Source organism: Chelonoidis abingdonii, chromosome 1, assembly GCF_003597395.2.
Source record: "Chelonoidis abingdonii isolate Lonesome George chromosome 1, CheloAbing_2.0, whole genome shotgun sequence".
Lineage (NCBI taxonomy): Eukaryota > Metazoa > Chordata > Testudines > Testudinidae > Chelonoidis > Chelonoidis abingdonii.
Window position 1 is genome coordinate 219,243,160 of NC_133769.1, and position 15,590 is coordinate 219,258,749.

At 41.9% G+C, this 15,590-nt stretch overlaps 1 protein-coding gene across 5 annotated transcripts in view; it reads left to right on the plus strand.

Annotated features, from left to right (window-relative positions):
* LOC116822169 (dystrophin-like) overlaps positions 1-9,148 on the plus strand; it is an 836,401-nt gene extending 827,253 nt beyond the window's left edge. For 4 of the 5 annotated variants that reach the window (XM_075059855.1, XM_075059861.1, XM_075059858.1 and 1 more), the window contains 2 exons: positions 8,690-8,791; positions 8,887-9,148. In XM_075059855.1, coding sequence (XP_074915956.1) covers positions 8,690-8,791; positions 8,887-9,075 — 291 coding nt within the window. In that variant the 3' untranslated portion in view covers positions 9,076-9,148. The remainder of the gene's footprint in view (positions 1-8,689; positions 8,792-8,886) is intronic. The other variant, XM_032775843.2, reaches the window with a different exon arrangement.
* Positions 9,149-15,590: the final 6,442 nt, after the last annotated feature.

The following is a 15,590-nucleotide window of genomic DNA, read 5'->3' on the forward strand; positions in this document are numbered from 1 at the left end:
TTCCCAGTGGGGGCTGTTAAACTGTTTTGGATACCTAGACCAGTATATCAGAAGGGGATATAAAAGAAAGAAATTAGACTGCAGCAGCATCTTATTAACCTTCAACCAAAACAGATCCTAAATTGCCTTCTGATCCAATATCTAACCAGCCAGGCAATCTTTTCCCAACATCCTTTGTTATGTCACCAGAGAGGCTTGAATACTGCCTGAAAGAGTGAGTCACTCTTAGGTAAACTTGAGGTAAAGCTACTAGAGCAGGTATTTTAAAACTTTGTCATATCATGGGCCACATTTTTATAGAGAAATTATGAGTGTCCCTCTTCCCTTCCATTTCAAGAACTACAGAAATTGCTTAAATGGAAAATTAATATTAAGAAAATATTTAACTGTTTATTTTAATGTGACATGGCAATAAAAACAAGGAGAGCTAGTACCATGTGTCCAGCCAGTTCTCTGTGGACTGCTGATGTACTGGTAACAAGCTTGTTTGATTCTCTAGTATCGCTGGATTAGAGACAATAAGTACTAGAGTACAGTGGTACCAGAAAATCAAACAAGCTTCTTACCTGGACTCACTAACATCCTTTGGAAGTGAGAAATCAGATTAACCTCCTTCAGCCCCCTCCCACACCACAAGAAAATGATAAGATTTGTGTTCTTTGAGTCACCAAACCCCCACATCTCTGAGTCACAACCAACCTCCTTTTGTTCACCACAAAGACTTAAACAGTCAATAGAGGATCACCACCTGGACATGAAAAGTCATGATCCCTTTTAGTCAACCTACTATTTATTTTTCATTTAAATTCACCAACGTCTTTACTCTGTTATGTGAACCTTGATATCACTAGACCAGAGGGACTTTATCCTTCCAATATTTCCTGGCACAGAAGGCAAAAAGGAGTTGTGACTGGAACCTATTTTCTTCCAACTGTACCCAGTAGCCAAAAGGACCCTTAGGGACAGTCACCAGCTAGCTCAAGTTAGAACAGCCCCCTCTGCCCAATGCTGTATCTAGAGAATTGTGGAGTTTTAATGTGCTTCCTGATTGTCCTTCCTGTTTTTTTAGTTGAGGGAAGCTGAGACCCAGGCCCTGATGTTAAAGGTAGTTTTATTTACATAGTTTATCATGTATCAGTACTAATGTTTATAAAGTTATCTTTTGATATATGATCCATTGTTGTAGTTCACGTAAAAAGTTCTTATATCAGAATAGAATGAGAAAAATAAATCAGGGTTAATGGCATAATGACTATTGCAGAACTTAAAACATTTTCAATGTACTGAAATTCTCCCTTGTTTTTGTGTGTTAGACATGTAGACACAAACAAAATTTCTACAGACCACTGGTCCATCCAGTCCAGCACTGGTTAGCATGACTTCATTAGAGAAGCATCTTTTACCAAAATTCTTCCATTAGTTGCAGACTCAAGACTGCTTATTATAATTTACTGTATACTTACTCTCAGTGCTCCTGCCAGTTAATTTTGTTCGTTTTTCTGATTTCCATGTTTGCTTCATTCAATCTTTGTCAGGCTATTATTGTTCTCCTATTTTACCTTTTCATATCCATAAAAAAAGCATTCCCTCAAAGGACTCATTTTTTTTTTAAAAGAAGAATGAAACAGTTTTCATTTGGAGAAGGAATCTGTGAGACTTCCTTTTCTAAGAGTAGAGAGGGTAGAATTTCAGGAGAGAGAGAAGGTATGCTGCTATGATTTATGCTCTGGATCGAAATTGATAGTCCCAAAATGTGCCCCACAGCTATTCCTCAGCTGAAGTTTGAGTCATTGATTTCAGTGGGGCTACCAGCAGAGTAAGATCCTATTCAGCATAAGTAAAGGTGGCAGAACTGAGCACTTTATGATTAAATAATCAATGCTTATCATAGAAGTGAAGACTTTCTACATGGCATTTGTTCCTGTAAATTTGTTACAAATTTGTTTGTTAAATAGGTTTATCCCCAAAACCTCTGTGTCTTGTTGGCTACGATCTGTCACTAGAAGTGAATGGTGTAGTACTGGTCACAGTTTAAACCATTTATCAATACCATTATCTATCATTTTTTTAAATAGTTTGCCTGGTCTAACTAAGAGACAATAAAAGAGAGAAGTGTAATTCTTGTGTTGCTTTGGACTTGTACAGCTTTTCTGGGGCGGAGGGTTGTATTTTGTCTTATTTAGTTTTCTTGGAAACATAGCCTCTTCTCAAGTGTGCAAATCAAGCATTTGGAGTGACCTTGCATCATTGAGCTGGTGCAGGCCACTAGATTAAGGAAGAATGGTTCTAAATATAGATCACTGGGATGCAACCATGTGTAGAATTGTTACTGTAGATGCTGAGAGCAAAGACTAAAAAAAAATCTGTGGAGGTATAAACAAAGCTGCTCAAGTATAAGATAAGTTGCTTTATTTAGAAAACCTCAGAAGAATAGTGCGCAGTAGAAATCTGTAAAGTAAAAGGTAAGTATCGCAGCTTCATGGTAACTGCACCTGTATTTGCCCTCCATAGTCCACCAAGGATACCCACTTTAGGTTCGCAGCTCCTCAGCCATCCCCACTCATGGGCAGAGAACACTGCCTCCTGACTGGGGCTCTTTAAGGTGCCATAGTGCCCTGCTTATATTGTGGTATTCCCAGCAAGCCAGACTGCCTAAATGGTATGTTTGCTTTCTCTCCTGAGGTCATCAACAGTGTAATTGTCTGCAGTTATAAGTTAGCACACAGCTCTTTCTAAGCAAGCACATTTATTCTTCAGGTAAAATCATTACAAAGAAAACATTAAAAACAATGAAAGAACCTGAAATGCTATAAAGGCTACAAGAGATCACCCCCAACTTCAACCTCTGGCTCTGATAGGTGCCAGTCCTTCATAACCCAAAATCGGATCTTCCCTCTGGTTACAAGTTTATAGTTGGCTCAGATTCAGAACCAGAACCATCACTCTGGTGGCAGTTCAAACATTTCTTTATACAGCTTGGGCCTTTGAAATCCAATCTCTGGTAACAGGTAATCAGCACTCAAAGACCAGCTCTTTCGGTAGTAGTTTCAAAGAGCTGGGGGGGTTGCATAAGCGGAGGCAGGAAATTTGCATGTAGCTAAAATATCAGCAAGAAAGATAATGTCAGTTCTTATGGCTCCAGGAATTGGAAAGGTATTTGACAGTACGGCTATTGAGAATAATTCCATCATATCTTTATTATGAAGTGTTTATAATGTGACGGTTATAAAGGGTTGTAGATCAGTCGCCTGAACAATGTACTCATCTGTTATGTGTTAAATGATGATAGGCACTTGTTCGTGTTTGTGCAGCAAATACAAGTTCCACGCCTTTCAAATCCACTTTCTCTATCCATTTTAATGTATTGTATTGTACATTGGAAACTGCAGTGCATTGTAACACACAACTCCATCCTGGATACTGTTAGTCATATATTAGCTGGAAGGATACAGCATGAAATTATTTGCCCATGAGAAATGAGATATCTATATGACAGACAATGAAACATGTGACCTACAAAGTCCACATTCACCATAGCTTAATTGTTCCCCCTACGTGAACATCGCTCAGTGACAAATAATGATAATTCCATGGCATAAAGTTAAAAAAAAATCTTGAGGAATGCCAAAATTCACACTTACACTAGATAAAACAGTTTCCTGTTTTGCTTTGCATGTGAACATGTCTACATATTTCAACAGCCATTGTTTTCTCATCTTGGTTATAGACCATATTGCTGGATGCAACCAGTGCATCTGCTAAATCTGCTGTGACCGGTGCTGTATCTGTAGCAATAATTTCAGGTTAAGAAGTAACTCCTTCCTCCATCTCTGTTTTTAAGATAGTGCAATTTAATTTGAGGGCATCGTCTACTCTCCGCAAACACTCCAGTAAAGTCAAAAGCACATTAGAGCCAGAAGTAGGTACTACAACTAGCCTTGCTCCCTGAGTGGCCTTTTCTAGTTCTCTTGTTAAAGAAGATATTTGTAGTTTGAGTTGTGTAGAATAATTTCTCCTTTCCTTTGAGTTCTTCCTTAACTAGAATATCCCATGTCCTTTTTCCTTTCTCCTCTCCCATCTTCTCAGTTCATATACTTTCTCTACGGAGGTGGGTTGAAAGGAGAGTGTTGTACTTCTGATAGATTCCAAGATTTTAGGCCAGAAGGGCCCACTATTATTATTTGGTCTGACCTCTTGTACAGCATAGGACATAGAACTTCCTCAGAGTAAGTCTTGGAGCAGATCCTCTTGGAAAAAATGTCAAAACTTATTTTAAAAATGGTCAGTAATGGAAAATCCACCATGAAAATGTAAATTGTTCCAATGGTTAATTACCCTCTCTGTTTAAAGAAAAAAGTTAGTTTGACAGAATCTGTTTTCCATAAACTCATGTTGATTTGTGTTAATTACATTACCTTCTTTTAATTCTTGATTGATCAAGTCCTGTATCACCCACTCCATTATCTTGCCCAGTATGGAAGTCAGGCTCACAGGCTTTTACTTACCCAAGTCATCCCATTTACCTGTTTTAAAAATTGACACATATTATTAGCTTTCTTCTAGCCTTCTGGAACTCCCCAAATTCCAAGGCTTATTAAAAATAAACATTAATAGTCAGCAAGCAGCTCTGTCAGCTCTATTAAAACTGTTGGGTGCAAGTTTAATATTTTTTTTAATCCTTATTGTTCTTAACTTGCTGGCCATATATTTCTCTTGTGTCCCTCTTCTTCTCTTATCATTTCCCCCAATTCCTAGCTTGTGATTTATGTTCATTACTATCATTTTTTTCTCTTTCTTCCTTTCTTTCTCTTTCTCTTAATATAGCTTTCTTTATTTCCACTGTAAACCAGTTAAATATTTTAACCAGCACTGGCGTCTTCCTCAGGTGGGGGATTGCAGCGTTCTGGGCATCCAGTAAGGTGTTCTTAAATAATTTGCAAATAACATGCACGTTTTTCTAATTAAACTCTTCCTCCCAGATGATTTGGCTTATAATTGTTTTCAGCTCTGTGAAATTGGGTTTATTAAAGCACCAAGTATATACAGGTTGAGTGTGTTGCACAGATTTTATGATGACACTAGATTGTGCAGGTGTGTGGTGTAGATGGCACAGTTAGAGAGCTAGCTGCACTTCTGGCTCTAATCTGGTCTCTTTGAGTGCATCCCTTAGTTTTTAGGCCCCGGTCCATCACCTTTCTCTGGGTGAAATGGTGTGCTTCTCCCACTGTTAAATCAGGGTCCAGGCTACAGCAGCTTGAGGTCTAACAATACTTACTCAGCAGGCCCAATTGCACATATTGCCTTCGGAAGCTTGTGACTGGTGGTTAATACCAATGACCAGACACCTTTCTCAAACCCAAGTATTGTTCAGTCTAAAACACAAAGGGGGAAAAAATAACATAAGAGTAAAGAGATTTTAACGCAACAAAAGCGTCAATACTCATATCTGTCTTACCATCAATCCTCCTTACCATCAACCCTGTTGTAGTGGGCCATGCAGGGCTTGCTGCTTCAGCTTCACCAGTGGAAGCTGTCTGTTCACTGCAGACAGATTCCTCACAACTGCCTCCCCACCTACAGAGTCGCTGTTTAACTGCTTAATGTCTTTTTGATTCCGAGTCTTGGCACAGAAAGTCTTGTAAATTTGGCTGGAACCTGGAAGCAGCATCTTCCCAGCTATTAACTCAGGCTCCCTCTCTTAATAACACCTGCTGTGTTTACTGGGAGGTTGATTATCTGGAGTTATTTGCTGTCTTTCTACTAATTTTCTAACAACCCTGCTATTAAACTAATCCAACATAAGCACACAATTAGCATTTCAATGTTCCAATATCGACATACAGCAACTATCCCAAATAACCAGGTCATATCCAGTATTCATAAATAGGCTCTATGTCCTTCACAATACATATGTATTAATAGTCTCTTACAAGTAGGGATAGAGATAGCAACAACATTCTAAACTAAATTAACTGGTGATTGATCTGAAAAAATAGATAGCATTTAAGCTTACAGATTGAAGAGAGAACTTGTCAATTGTGCACATGCAATATGCACAACATACTTGTGCCTTCACTTTGCAGAAACATGGAATTCTAATGCTTGCACAAATCCTTTAAATAGTCTTAACACCTGCATACTTGCCAGGCATTAGTATTTATAATTATTGGGTTCTGCTAGTGTAAATAAATAATAATGCTTGCAAATTAGACTATGTAAAGAGCATACACAAGTGTTTGCTGGCAGGCAGAAAAATATATACCTGCACAAGTGAAGGTCAAGGAATGAAAATTCAAATGGAACAGTAAAGCAGTATTTTGGGTACAGCTGTATGGCGAAAGATAATTCTGTTTTGTAAAGGATTTTGATATTTCAAATTTCAATTTCTTTCTAACAGTAAGGAAAGGCAAACATTTCAAAGTTCTCTATGAAAGGGAAACGAAGTCCTGGTTCAGAGGCAGACTGAAGGGTACCTGGGAGGCTGGAAGTTCAAGCTTCCCAGTAGCTCACTGCTGAGCTGTAAAGAAATCAGGCCATTTTCTGAAGTTGCCTGTGTCCAATTACAACTCTGACTAAATCAGTCTGTCACTATCAAACGTTTTTAGTTAGACAAATCAGCATTCTGTCGTGGAAGAAGAGTCTTCCATCAGAAAATTTCTGACCAGATGTAATTCTGGATATGTTCAAGATGGTGGTTGTGACCTTGGTGGTGTGTTTTTCTGCTTCTGTGTCTATCCTTTTACTGTGATCTCCCCTAAACTGCAATGAAAAAAAAAATCCCCACAAAGTACGTACTACAATCCTTTCCTTGGGGGAAAAAAGGTTTTTCATAGTATGTTGGCATATTTCCTCAATAAGTTGAACATCAGAGGCAGTACCTGTGGAAGCCAGTAAAAAAAAAATATGAGTGAAATACTACTGAAGTTAAATGGGAGTATGAAAGGATGTCAGCACTGGAGTGCAGTCAGGGATACTCACATACAGAAGTTTTTGAAATGTGTATTAACTGAGCTTGTAAAACTTGAACGCATTAATTTTTATGGAAAGCAAACAAAAGGAGCATATACATGGATAAAATTATTTAATGAAAAAAATCAAATGGCTATTTGTGGAAAGCTTTTTTTATGCATTATTTGTCCAGATCTAATACTGAAACTAAACAAATACCCACTAGGACATTCCTTAATAAAATACCGAAAGCATGAACTTTAATCTGAACTCAAAAAACCTAGCAGCATAGTTTGTACCTGTACATTCAGATGTTAGGAAAGGGGGTATTCCTCAGTCTTATGGTATCAAGGGCATATGCTGCTTGAAAAAAATGGCACTGTTTTAAATCTACCATTCTGTCTCTGAAGGTTGATCAGTGATATTTTTTATATTTCTAATGTATGTCAGGATAAGATTTCAGACAACTCTTCATATTGGAAATTGTTCATTTAATGTACGAGAGCAGTTCTGGTTTGCTTCTTAATGAAGTGGAAAGCACGTCACACGCTGACTTTTCAGTTGTGGCATGCAGTCAGTATCATGCCTGACCGCACAGTCAGATGACATCTGCAATGTGCCTTTTACTTTACTGAGGAGTGTGACATAACATTCTTGCAATTCCTACTACACAATGTTGCTGGATCCTGTACTCATACTGTAGATCTCATGGTATGAGAGGTTTTGGGGGGCGGAATACGAATTTTTGGTTTTGTTTTAAATATCAACTATTTAGATGCTGCACTTTTGTTATCATAAACTACAATCCCTATCATAGACACAATTTTTTCTTTAATTACTAATAGGGAAAATTTGAAGAGACCCCTTGCCACAAAACGTGTGCATGAAGTCAACAGCAAGGAAGCATATGATCACATGGGCTGCAAAAACATTTTTACTGCTATTTGTTCGGGAAGACCTGAATAACTGACTTGGGGCACTCATGAGTAATGCACTCATTCTAAATTGTGGCAAAAAAAGCTTTACAGCACCCTGCACAATCACAACTATATTACCTCTCGCCTCCTATTTTAGGCATTTGTCTCTGAAGTGAGGAAGTAAGAGACAGAGCTGAATTTTTGCTAAAAATGAAGAGCGAGGATGTGCTTTTTAAAAAAACAAACAAACCATGAATCATGCAAGAATCTCAAATGGTAATAGTGTGCATGTATACAGATATCCATTAGGTGATAGAAAATGACTTAGTGCTTTGGAGAATTTTTGCTTCAATAATTCTCACTGGAACATTGTAGAAAAATAAAGGACTTTGACCTTCTATCCTGACAATGCGATCCTATAGCAGATAGGAATAATCTGAGTGCATCTGGGACTTTACCATTATAATCAAGACTCTGATCAACCCTAATTACATTTCAGATTGTTGTATTTTTGGCAGCAGCAAATTTAGAAACCACAGTAGTATCACACTTAATGGAGATATACTATCCATATCTTGGTATTTAAATGCTTCCCTTTCCTTGGCTTTACTGCTTCACAAATTCTTTATGTTGCACTTTTGTTTCAAACAATACTGATATCCAATTCAGGATAAGACACAATGTTTTTATGATTTAAAAGTGAGATTTAAACGGGAGGGTTATCAAAGTATTTTCATCAAGATTTTCAGTGCCATGGGAAAATATTATGAGCCTCAATATCACTAAATGTTTACTAAGTGGTGTGTGTTCTGCTATCTTTTTAGGATCTGGGAGATCGGTGGGCAGCCATTTGTAGATGGACAGAGGATCGCTGGGTCCTTCTGCAGCATATTCTTCGGAAGTGGCAGCAATTTGCTGAGGAGCAGGTGCATAATGTTAGCAGTTATAAACCAGAACATTGTTTAGAAAATTGCACTTTTAATGGTCTTACTGAAGGCTTTTCCTTCTCAATTTCTTTCAGTGCCATTTTGATTCATGGCTTACAGAGAAAGAGGATGCCGTGAGCAGGATTCATACAACTGGCTTTAAAGATCAGAATGAAATGCTTGCCAGTCTGCAAAAGTTGGCTGTATGTATTTTCCCGTTCAGTTTTTTTGTTTTGCTTTCCTCATTCGTGAGTCTAACTCCACATCTGGGTTCAGCCAGTTGAACAACTTCCATGTTTCTTGGGATGACTGGTATCTGGAGAGCATGGAGCCTGATTTTGCGTATGAAAGAGCTACATTTCTGCCACTTGACTTTGCAACCTTAGTAGTGTTCTCTGAACATATGTTTTCTGTTATATACATTTACAGCATTAATATCTAATTTGTATATATGTATATATAAAATAAACACATAGCTTCAGTTCACCATGTTGTGTTGTATGTATATAGTTTATTTTAAATAAATAAAATTAGACACAAAAATATGTTTAAAAACACTAGTAAGGTCACAAAGTCAGACTCAAAAGTTAGGAAATGCCAGATTCCAGGGTACCTGTACACCATAATTCAACCCTCTTGTGAGTATATATTATGATATAGTCTTGAATTACATGATCACGTACTATTTTTCCACAGAGGACTCTTGCCATATTTAGTGAATGGGTAGTTAGTTATTGACTATTTCTTTGTATCCTACTCATTCAATGGATGGGCCACGATCATATTTATTGAACACCATCCAAACCCAGCAGAGACTGCAAAATTATTAATTTACCCCTGAGCATTTTTATGGTTCTCTCACCATAGTATCTGAGTACTTTTCAAACATCAGTATATTTTTCTTCACAACCCCTCTGGCCTTCTACCAGCTCAGTGCTCCTTCCTGAAAATGAAAAACATGCAGTTCATCATCTTTATTAAGTGAAACATACTACTTTGCATTCCATAACTTGCAATCCCGGCCAGGCTTAAGACTTTCTAATTGCAGAAAACCAAAATCCCTTCCCCTGCCCTTTCCCTGAGGCCACACCCCTACTCACTCCATCCCCCATCCTTCCATCACTCACTTCTCCCACTTTTGCTCACTTGGTCATTTTCACTGGGCTGCAGGGCCGTCCTTAGGATTTTTGGTTCCCTAGGCGATATTATTAAACTGGTGCCCCTGTGTCTGTCTTGCTCTTAGCAACACAAACATAAGCTTACAGTATTGGAAAACTTGCCATAGGCATGTTACTAAAACCAGTTTAACTTAATTAAGCACACTGCAATGCTGATGAACTAGCACTAAAAAGTAGCACTATAGAAAAAATTCTGATTTGAAGATAAAGATCAAATAAATAATTTTATTAAATTTGTCAACATTTTATTGGAAATCTATATATAGAGGTATTGAAACAAGGATTAGTTTTTAATTAAAAGCAATCTTTCTGGCTTTTTTGGCTGCAAAATCAGTAATAATGTCATCGTATGACAAGACAAAGTGATGTCTTGTTCAATTGTAAGATAGCAAAGACCTCAGTGTCCTGACATATTGTAGAGGGAGATAGTTTTATGAGCTTTAGTTTTGAGAAACTCCATTCTCCTGATGCTACTGTTACAGGAATTGTCAGTAGAATATGAGTGGCAAGTTTGCTGTATGAATAAACTGTTACAATGTCCATCATTTATTTGCATATGGCAACAACTCAATCTCATATAGTTCAAGTCCATTTAATCAAAATGCACCATGCTTCAGGAGGCTCTCTAGGTCAGGGGTCCAAACGTGGTGCCCATGGGCGCCATGGCGCCCACAGGGCTTCTCAGCCGACCCGTACTTGCCTAGAGGAAGCATCTGCCAAAATGTCGCGAAATTTGGCGGCATTTGGCCCCAATGCCTCTGGATGACACTTGTTGCCGCCGAATTTTGTCAGCATTTCAGCGGATGCTCGTCGCCACACATCCTTCGTCTGGCGCCACAGACAAAAAAGTTTGGGACTACTGCTCAGGTTCTTGCACTTTGTCATTAGTTGCTCTTGTTTTCCTATTTTTGAATTATTAGTCCCGCTCAGCCGTTGCCAGCTGAGTGAGATGGAACCTCAGGGTTGAGTGGCCCAGCTGGGTCTCAGCCGGCGACCTGCTCCGCCTGCTGCCTGGGTCCTTGGGGTCTCCAGGCCAGAGCAGGTACTGACTGGGGCTGGCAGCTGGGACCCGCGAGTGGCAATGGGGCAGCAGCCGGAATCCCAGAGCAGCAGTGGGCTGAGCCATTCAGCCCACCACTGGTGTCACAAAAATCAGCTCGCGTGCCACCTTTGGCCAGTGTCCGTAGGTTGCCGACCCCTGCTCTATACACTAGTAAGAAGATGAACATTATTACAGTTGTTGGAGGCTCTATTTAGCAGTAACGGGCTATAGGAAAGTCAGTCACCATTTTTTTGTTTCTCTGATGAAAACTGGTCCACTCCCTTTCCCATACCAAGACTTGTCACAAATAATTGTCCAACTTAATTTTCTGTTTTTGGCTAAGATATTGATTTTTTTAAAATATATTGAAATTGAATTCAGGATTCTTAGCAAGCATTTTTGGCAAACAAATTTGCTCAATGACAATAAAATGGCAACACAGTACTGCTTTCATGCTTGGCTCACCCCCTAGGCTGCTGGTTTCAACAGCTGCAATAGAGAGGAGATCAGTGGAAAACTGCACATCTTTGGGGTGCAGAGTGGCAAAGCAGCAGCAAACCGTCAGGTCCGATCACACTCCAGTGGGCACCATCGTCAGCTCAAGGGAGCATGGTGAAGTATAACAGCATCTGATCTCAGGACGGGCACGCATGGAGCCACAGCAGCTCATCCTGCCCCTGTGCAGCTCCCGCAGATGAGATGGATCACTGCCAGTCCGGGGGAGAGATGCGGCTCCCCAGCTAGGTGACAGATCCAGATGTCCTGATTTTATTAGGGCCAGTCTCGATATTTGGGGCTTTGTCTTATATAGGCGCCAATTACCCCTAGGGTGACCAGACAGCAAGTGTGAAAAATCAGGACAGCAGGTGGGGGCAATAGGAGCCTATATTTAGAAAAAGACCCAAAAATTGGGACTGTCCCTATAAAAGTGGGACATCTGCTCACCCTACCCCCTCCATCTTATTGTAGGCACAGTCATGTAATTTGTGGAAATTATTTAACACTGGAACGACAGAGTTTAAGATCAAAGGTACCACAGATCATCTAGTCTGACTTCCTGCATGTCACAGGCCACAACACCACCCAGATCTGCGCACTAAACCAAATTAGACCAAAGTATTATAACCCACCAGAGGACCAGACTATTTTGTGCTCAGGCAGAGAGCAAGAGGACCAAGGTGCTTTAGTGTCCCAAATCCTCAAATGGCAGGAAACGAGTAGGTGAAAATACAGAGATTAATCTGGCAAGTGATGTTGCATAAGTAGATAACTAGGGTTAATTTCTTTACCTGTAAAGGGTGAACAAAGGGGGAACCAAACACCTGACCAGAGGACGCAGTCAGAGACCTGGATTTTTTTTTAAAGTCTGGGAGGGAGACTGGAAACTCGGGTCTTTTTTGTTTTCCTCGGCTGTGAGTAAAACAAGCTTTTCTTCCTAACTCCATCTTCTTTCAAATATGCTACTATAAGTGTGAGTACAAAGGAACCAAAGTAATCGGCTGTGATGTCTTTGAGTTGTATTTACATGGGTGTTGATTTGCTGGACTGGTTTAATCTGGCTATCTTTTTAAACCAGAACTGTTTATTCTATTTTCTTATAAGCCATATCCTGTATTGAGTTTCTTAAATGCAGTATTATTGTTCTGTATTTTCTTTCTTTTTATATAAAGTTTCTTTTAAAACTTGTGGGAGTTTTTTTCCTAGTGAGGCAGAGGGGAGAGGAATTTCTGTGCAGGCTGGAGGGAGGAGGAAAAGCCCAAGCTCTGTGTCTTACTTTTCCTATTGTCCAGGGCGGGAAAAGGCTACGGGACAAAGGGAGGGGTGAAGCTCTTGTGTGAGCTGACTAGCGTTTGAATGCATAGCCTCGGGGAAGCTAGATTTGCCTCCTGGTTGTATTCAAGGAGTTAGAGTATAGCCCAGACTCCCCAGGGAAAAGGGGGGAGGAGCTGGGATGAGATAGGGAGACCAGGGGGTTCTGGGTCTTGGAGGGGTCCCCAAGGAAAGGTTTGGGGACCGCAGGGGCCGAAACCCTGGAAAACTTTGGCTGGTGCGCGAGATAAGATCCAAGATGGGTATGAAGCTTGGGGAGGTTCAGCAGTAAGCACTCAGATTTTTGTACCACAGGTCCAGATCTGGCGCAGACTTACCAACAGATGTGTACCCACATACTGAGAGGAAGGTGCAGTCCCTGGTGATTCAGAGGGTTGGGGTGCTGGGGGTGCAGGCTCTGGGGTGGGGCAGGGCTGGGGATAAGGAACTTGGGATGCAGACAGGCTGCCCCAGGGCTAGGGCCAGAGAGGACTCTCCCCCGTCCTTACTGGCAGAAGCAAGCTCCAGGGGAGGGACCCCTTCTCCCCCCCCCCCGGGGCACACTCACTCTGCACCACAGTCACTGCACATGCTCCTAGGGACTCTCTCAGGTCCAGAAAGCCCACTCGCCTCCCCTAGGATGGGTACCGGGGCAGGGGGTTGCCATCATGTGTGGCCTCCCCACCCCTGCTGCTGCCACTGGGTGCCAGGGGAGAGAGCTCCCAAGCATGTGTGCCCCTCCTTCCCCCTCCTCTCTCCCCCTTCCCCTCCCCCAGTGCTCCAAGAGGCTGCCTGCCACTGATTTCTATAGCCTTCGGCAAAAGCAGCACAAAGGGGAGAGACACTGGCTGTTTTCTTTCAGGCAGGGAAGCTCTGAGCTGGGGGCAGGGGAAAAACCCAGCTCCAAATATTGTGGAGCACAGCCCCCAGCCTTGAATATTCCTGGTGCTTGAGCACCTTAAGCCCAGCCCCTGCAAGTGAGTTCCTTCCCCCACCCCTTCCCAGAGACTTCCCAGCAGCCTTTCCCCTCCCTCAGACTGTCCTGCATTCGCCTCTCTCTAGGGCCCAGCAGCCCTGCTCTTACATTCTCCACTGCTTCCCCTCTGTCTGGGCTCCCAGCAGAGTGGTGCCCCCAGACCTTTTGGTGCCCTAGGTGGCTGTCTATTCTGCCTATGGCTAAGGACAGCCCTGCTGGGCTGGGGCAGGAAGTTGGGGTACATGAGGGAGTGAGGCTCTGAGATGAGGGGTTTAGGGTGCACAAGGGGGCTCCAGGCTGGGACCAAGAGGTTTGGAGTGCAGGAGAGGATGTGGGCTCCAGGGTGGGGCTGGGGATAAGGGCTTGGGGTAAAGGGGAGGGTTCCAGGTTGGAGCAAAGGGGTTCAGAATGTGGGAGGGAGTGCAGGCTCTGGGAGTGAGTTTGGTGCAGGAGGGGGCTCAGGACTGGAGCAAGGGGCTCTAGCTCAGGTGCAGGAAGAGAGGTTGGGGTGAGGGCTCCAGGCAGTGCTTACTTCAGGTGGCTCCCGGAAGTGGCCAATATGTCCCGGTGTCCTCTAGGTGCAGGGACAGCCAGGGACGCTCAGCACGCTGCCCTCACCCACAGGCACTGCTCCAGCGGCTCCAGTTGGCTGTAGTTTGCAGCCAATGGGAGCTGCAGAGCTAGTGCTCATGGCAGGGGCTACAGGGATATGCCGGCCGCTTCCAGGACCTGCACAGAGCCAGGGCAGGGAGAGAGCCTCTCTTAGCCCCTCTGCGCCGCTGACCGGAATTTTAATGGACTGTAATTGAGATGCTTGCTACATCTGGATCTTGATATGTTTTGATTTTGGTGATGCTTTCTGAAATGAAAAAAACGAGCATAGGGTGACAATTCATTCTACTTTAAAAACAGTTCAGACTGGGCAGGAGCAGAGAAGAGCAACTAGGATGATCAGGGGAATGGAAGGCCTATCTTATGAGAGGAGATTGGAAGAGCTTGGCTTGTTCAATCTAGTGAAAAAAAGGCTTTGAAGGGTATATGATTTCTCTTCAAATACCTTGGTGGGGTAAACACCAGGAAGGGTGAAGAACTATTTAAGATGAAGGACAGTGTTGGCTCAAGAACAAATAGACTGTCCATGAATAAATTCAGACTGAAAGTTAGAAGGTTTCTAACCATTTAAGGCACAGCCTCCCAATAGGAGTTGTGGGGGTAAACAACTTAATTAGTTTTCAGAGAAAGCTGGACAAATGTCTGAGTGCAATTGTATGATGGGGTTGCTTGTGATGGCAAGCAGCAGAGCTCAAGAGCCTTGTGAAACACTTCCAGTTTGTCTTATATTCCTAAATGTTCAAGCTTCAGGATTTCAGCTGGCCACTTGCAGGGGTCAAGAAGAGATTTTTTTTCCAACCAGTGTATTCTGGGGGCATATTACTTACAGTTTGATTGTTTAAACTAATTAACAGCTATCTAGCAGCTGGTCCAGAATTGATGGTAAATATCCCTTCTGATTTAGACAGTGACTAAGAATTTAATGCTCCTTAAAATATGCCACAATTTGAGACCCAAAACTCTGGCCATCTGTTATAATAACCTTAAGCATGCATAGCTGTGGATACACTGTGCTAACCCTTTTTTCTTCTTCGAGTGCTTGCTCATATCCATTCCAGTAGGTGTGCGCGCACCGCATGCGCGTTCATCGGAGACTTTTACCCTAGCAACACTCAGTGGGCCAGCAGGGCGCCCCCTGGAGTGGCGCCGCCATGGCGCCTGATATATACCCCTGCTGGCCCG